General features: G+C 56.4%; 1 protein-coding gene across 1 annotated transcript; it reads left to right on the top strand.

Annotated features, from left to right (window-relative positions):
- Nucleotides 1-1,332: 1,332 nt before the first annotated feature.
- Nucleotides 1,333-3,229, top strand: LOC127186270 (TBC1 domain family member 16-like). The gene is made up of 2 exons (XM_051142706.1): nucleotides 1,333-1,563; nucleotides 2,582-3,229. The coding sequence occupies exons 1-2, from the start codon at nucleotides 1,386-1,388 to the stop codon at nucleotides 3,181-3,183; spliced, it is 780 nt and encodes a 259-aa protein (XP_050998663.1). The 5' UTR covers nucleotides 1,333-1,385; the 3' UTR covers nucleotides 3,184-3,229.
- Nucleotides 3,230-5,783: the final 2,554 nt, after the last annotated feature.

Raw genomic sequence — 5,783 nt, forward strand, 5'->3', positions numbered from 1 at the left:
CATACCCAGCCCTTCATAACTTTCTTAAACTTTTTTTCTATCCCAGTGCTAAAGATCAAACTAGGATTTGTATGTGCTAGGACAGTGTCGTACCACTGAGACGCCCTAGGTCAGACATTTTATAGAAAGTTTTATACTCTGGGCACAGTGGTGAACACCTGTGATCCCAGCACTTGGGGAGGCAGAGGCAGGTGGATATCTCTGTGAGTTCAAGGCCAGCCTGCTTCTACAAAGCGAGTCCAGGACAGCCAGGCTACAAGAGAAACCCTGTCTCAAAAAACCAAATAAACAAAAATGTTCTATTACATTTGTACATGTGTGTGCATGCACATACATACTGGTGGGTGTGTGGAGGTCAGAGGACAACTTCTGGGGGTCAGTCCGCTCTTTCTACATGTGGGTCCCAGGGATCAAACTAGGTCACCAAGCTTGGCAGCAGATATCTTCACCTGCTGAGCCTTGCATTGTCCCCCCTACAACCAGGCCTGACGTAGTCCAGGCTGGCCTCGAACTTCCAGTCCTTCTTCTTCAGTCTTCCAGATGCAAAGACTTGAGGCAGATGTTACCCCACCCAATGTGGAAAAGGGTTTTAGAGTTGAAAACAAAGCAAGGGTTCCCTCCACCCAGTGTGATGCAAACCAGACACCAGGCAGCAAGTTTAATTTAGATGAAAGAGGCAAAAAGGAAATACGTTTTGAAAATAAGAATTGTCTTACCAGAGTAAATGACCTGGCTAATGTGGAGCAGATTTGCCCTGGCTTGTCTAGAGGCAGCCAGGCTTCTCCAGAACATTCTGGGAGGGAGGCTGTCTGCACACCCAGCATCCTGGTGTGGAGGAGCAGGAGAGCCCACACGGAGGATGAAGGCCTCCTGTGGTCTGTGTTTGCCCCTCCCCTCCCCTCCGTGTGTGGCTCTGGGACACAGCAGCGGGATGCTCCTCACAGCCACAGCCTGGCTTTTGGAATCTCCTCCCAAGCTTCCAGCACATTCTTTTGATTATCCTCAGTGTGGCTAAACAGTGCCACGTGAGGATGTTTTTGGTTTTCGGAAGCAGCTGAGGGCTGCTGGCAGCCAAGCCTGGCGCTGGTGCAGCTCCCTAAGCAATGTGGAGAGGCTCAAAACTGTGGAGGGATGCCAGTGGCCTGTGGTAGGCTGAGCCTGGGGGGCGGTACAGCATGGCCCCACAATGCTCTGTCTTCATGAACTCTGTGCCAGCAGCATCCAAAAGCCACTGGGATCCAGACACTACAAGGCAGGATACACCCCAACATCCAGCCCGTGTTCCTGAATGTTGACCTCAAAACATCTCCTCTCTCCTCCCCTGCAGGTTCTGACGAGCCTCGCCTGGGTCTAAGTGTACGGAGGATGGAAACGCATGCTCAGCCATGTCTCTGGGCCGCCTCCTTCGCCGGGCCTCCTCCAAGGCCTCGGACCTCCTGACCCTCACCACGGGGGGCAGTGGTGGGTCCCCCTCCGTCCTGGATGGAGAGATCATCTATTCCAAGAACAATGTCTGTGTGCACGCGCCTGAGGGGCTACAGGGCCCTGGGGAGCACCACCCAGGTGAGAGGACATCAAGCATCCCAAGCCATTCTCAGTTTCCTGGTACACTTGCGGTCTCTAGGGATGGAGCCTCGCTCTGCCGGTAGGGTTCTGGGATGGCGCAGCTCCCCACTGTCACCTACAGCTGCCGGAGGATTTTCCTTAGACTTCAGGCCTCAGAAAGGAGTTTCAGAACTAGCTTGTCTGAAAGGCACAGCCGGGGCCTCAGTGAAGACATCTTAAATAGGCTTAAGCAAGGTGACAATGAGAAAGAGCCAGGCAGACAGGGTTTGCCTGGGAGCATGCATGCATGTGGGCCTCTCTCCAGTGAGGTCCTAGCTGGGCCAGTGGGACTAGGCTCCACCCAAGCAGGCTGGGGACAAGAGCCTTACCTGTGAAACATGGCAGGTTCTAGGCTGTGAGCTCAGGAGTGGGAGGGTCCACTCACTCAAAAAACAGCAGCTGCAAAGGCAACAGCTACCTTGGGGGAGCCCTGCGTGTTATTTGTGCTGTTGTGATGAGAGGTCAAGGATGGGGTTTTAGAGTCTCAATCTTTATCCCAAGGCCGCGTGACTGGAGGGTGTGGGAACAGCCTCCCCATCACGTGACCGTCGGGAACAGCTGGCGGATTCTCCCAACCTCTGCCAAACACTGAATCGTGCCAAGGGGCTTTTGGCTGGAGTTCAAGTCCCCAGGGACATATGTGGTTCATGTTGTTGGCTCTTGCTTAAAAGGGTTTTGAATCACAAAATCCGCCCAGGATCGGTATACTCCAAACAGCCTGGGGCTGTGCTGGGAGATGCCGCCTTCCGCAAGAGCTTGATGCGGACGAATACACAGCCTTAAGAGCGCATTGGAAGCAACAAACCAGGGGGTGCCATGGCTGATGGAGGAGGCCCAAGTGCTGCCATCTGCCATCTTGGAACTGTTCTTGTCATGACTGGGTCTCCCATCTGCCTCCCTCCTCCTACAGCTGTGCATGTAGCTGGGGTACCACCTGTCCAGCCCCCCTGACCGCCTGTCCTGCAACTCCCTACAGGGTACCTGTGCCTGTACATGGAGAAAGATGAGCTGCTGGGGGCTACCCTCATCCTGGCATGGGTCCCCAACTCTCGCATCCAGAGGCAGGACGAGGAGGCCCTACGCTATATCACCCCCGAGAGCTCACCGGTGCGCAAAGCACCCCGGCCTCGGCGCCGACGCACCACGAGCCTGGGGGCCCCCTACCAACCCTCTCCCACAGAGCCAAGGCCTCCCCTGATCCCCAAAGACGAAGACATCCTGGCGGTAGTTCAGGACACGCAGGAAACTGTGCACATCAGCCCTACAGAGGAAGACCAAGAAAAGCTGGCCCAGGGCCCAGAGGCGGATGGGCCCCTGCCCGCTTCACAGCCTGTCCACAGTGATTCCGGGATCTTGTCTGCAGTCAGCTCCCAGGACGGGACCGAGGATGGCCGGGAGCCGCGGCCTGAGGCCGTGGAGGAAGAGGGCTCCCTGGAGCTGTCCGCTGATGGCGTGAGCAGGGATAGCTCCTTCGACTCCGACTCGGACGCCTTCTCTTCACCTTTCTGCCTGTCACCCATCAGCGCGGCCCTGGCGGAGGGGAGCGGCCCTGCATTCCTGGAGAGCGAGGGCAGGTGAGTTCCTAATGCAGAGCTGCCCAGACCTGACGTGGCTTACAAGAAGGGGCTCCGGGCTCAGGCTTAGGGCCACCACACGGTGACTGGGAAAGGGTGACCGGGAAAGATGCAAATGGTTGCCCGTGTCTGTCTTCCTCTGCGTCTGTCTTCCCCGGCCCGCCTCTTCTCTATCCCCTTCCCCCCTCACAGCCTCTCCATGCAGGACTGTTGCCTGGTGTGGTGGCCTCTGAACAAGGCCCCGCTCACAAGGTCTTTTGGTTTCTCTGTTCTTACGCCTCGAGAGTGTCAGGTGTGTCTCAGCCCTCAGGCAGACTCCTGCCAGTGAGCCTGGGTGGTCCTGTGAGTGACTTCATGAGGTGTTGCCTGGCTCCCTTCTGGGCTCAGTATGTGTCTTGCAGACCGCCTGACACATGGACCCGTTGGGATTCCCCCCTGTTGCCAGCTGCAGGGGCGGGAACATGGCCCTGGGTGTTTGATAAAGGAACTAGCGTTCACTCTGCTGAGTCCACCGTGCCCTGTGGCGCATGCTATACTTGCAGGAGGCAGGACGGCTTACCTTGGAGAGGGTCCTCTGGCCTGGGGGCCCAAGGAGGGCCATTACCATGTCGCCTGGTATCTTCGGGGTTCTTGGGTCCTGTTAGGCAACAGAACTCTTCATGGGGAGACACACACACAGGTCTGCTCACAGCAGGCGGAAGTGTGGGTGTCACCAGAGTCTAACTTGGTGAGCCATGAGTTTTGACTGAGGTCACTTACAGGAACAGAAATGACCCAAAAACCAGCTGCATCACCAATGCCCACCCCAGCACGGGGGACAGCTCACAAAGCTGGGGAGCCGATGCCAGCAGGCAGGTCGACGGGTTCAGAACGTCCTCCCAGGTGCCTCAGTTGGTCTAAATGTCTTCTGTGAAATGCAGCTGCTTTCTGCTTCTGGCAGGCAGCTAGTCTGAGTTTTGTTTGCAGCCTTTCCCAGTCTTAGGGGAACTTTCAGCTTTTATTGCTTACTCTGGCAGGGAGGGGCCTAGTGAGACTGGTCAGTTTCAGGGACTTCCTCAAGCTCTTTTGAGTTGCTTACCTTAACTGCTTAAGGAACTTCCCTGGGCCCCTTGGAAACTGTTAAATACAGGTCCGTAGGGTAGGTGCTTGCACGCACAAACCCAGGACACTCAAGGGTGAGCACATCTGACACCAGCGCCTCCTTTATCCTAGATGTGGCCCTCAGCTTAGTAGATTTAGGTAGAATAACAAATATAAACAATGGTGGTGAGGGCCAGTGCTATCCAGGGTGTCTGTTTAATAATTGGGCTCACAGGTGAGCGGCACCGTGGGCATCAGGGTCAGTCAGCTCTGGGTTACACGTGTCCATGCGCTGAGCGAGGTCCCGGCTGCTGCCCCCTGTACTGGGGGAAGGGAGAGGGGCTCAGGGGTGAGTGGCTTGCTGGAGGCCACCAGCTGGCGGGACTGGTACCCAGCAGCTGGGGCTACACCAGGGCTGGAACACCATCATGCCGGTGCTGCAGTGAGCCAGTCAGCAGAGAGACGTGATGCCTTGCTGCCTGCAGGAGTTAGGAATTCAAGATGGAGTCTGTCCTGGTTTTGCCTCCTTGGAAGACATGGTCTGCTAAAGCCTAAGGGGTTGATAGCATTGGTCTTGGTGTTTGAATGTGCAGATAGAGTGCTGAGGTTCCCCAAACCCCCTACCCCCCAACCCCCGAGCCAGGGCAGGCTTGGGAGCGCCCCCTAGTGGTGCCACAGCAGCAGTGCAGTGGTGAGTTCCTGTGCTGCTACACCCAGTGCCAGGCTGAGAGGGAGGTGGCCTTGCCTGGCCCCAGCCATAGCCTGCAGTCTGCCCCTAGCATAGCCTGCAGTCTGGCCCCAGCCATAGCCTAGAGTCTGGCCCCAGCCATAGCCTGCAGTCTGGCCCCAGCCATAGCCTAGAGTCTGGCCCCAGCCATAGCCTAGAGTCTGGCCCCAGCCATAGCCTGCAGTCTGGCCCCAGCCATAGCCTACAGTCTGGCCTCAGCCATGGCCTGCAATCTGGCCCCATATTTTAAAGGCTTTACCACAGCACAGCGCAGCTGAGGGTCTGGTTTCCAAGCTCCAGCATGGATGCCCCCGCAGTGCATGATGGGAGGTTTTGTTTGTAGCAGATGTAGATTCTGGAAGGGTTTGGGCCTGGAGTCTGCGTTTTGCAGTGTCGTTGGTTTTGCCCAGACTTGGAGTCCCCTGATACTCTGCTCTCACCCAGACTAAACCAGTATCCGTGACTCTCCGGGGCAATGACTGAACATCATGTTTTCTTTATTGAGACAGTCTCATGTAGCCCAGGCTGGCCTTAAACTCACCGGATAACTAAGGGTGTCCTTGAATTCTGACGCCCTGCCTTCTGAAGGCTGGGATCATGACTGTATGCCAACGACATGGGGTTTACTCAGGGATAGGGATCCAGTCCAGGGCCTCGTGCATGCTAGGCAAGCGCTTTCCCACACGACCTTTGCCCCCAGCCCCTGGCCTGTTTTCACAGCAGCGAGGATTGAACCCAGGGTCATTTAACACGGAGACACATCCTCAGACCTTCCCTCCCCCCCCCAGCCCTTTTCA

Source organism: Acomys russatus, unplaced genomic scaffold (assembly GCF_903995435.1).
Source record: "Acomys russatus unplaced genomic scaffold, mAcoRus1.1, whole genome shotgun sequence".
Lineage (NCBI taxonomy): Eukaryota > Metazoa > Chordata > Mammalia > Rodentia > Muridae > Acomys > Acomys russatus.

Coding starts and splice junctions, on each gene's coding strand:
- LOC127186270 (XM_051142706.1), top strand. CDS start 1,386: ATGTCTCTGGGCCGCCTCCTTCGCCGGGCCTCCTCCAAGGCCTCGGAC. Junction 1,564..2,581: donor CCCTGGGGAGCACCACCCAG/GTGAGAGGACAT, acceptor AACTCCCTACAG/GGTACCTGTGCCTGTACATG.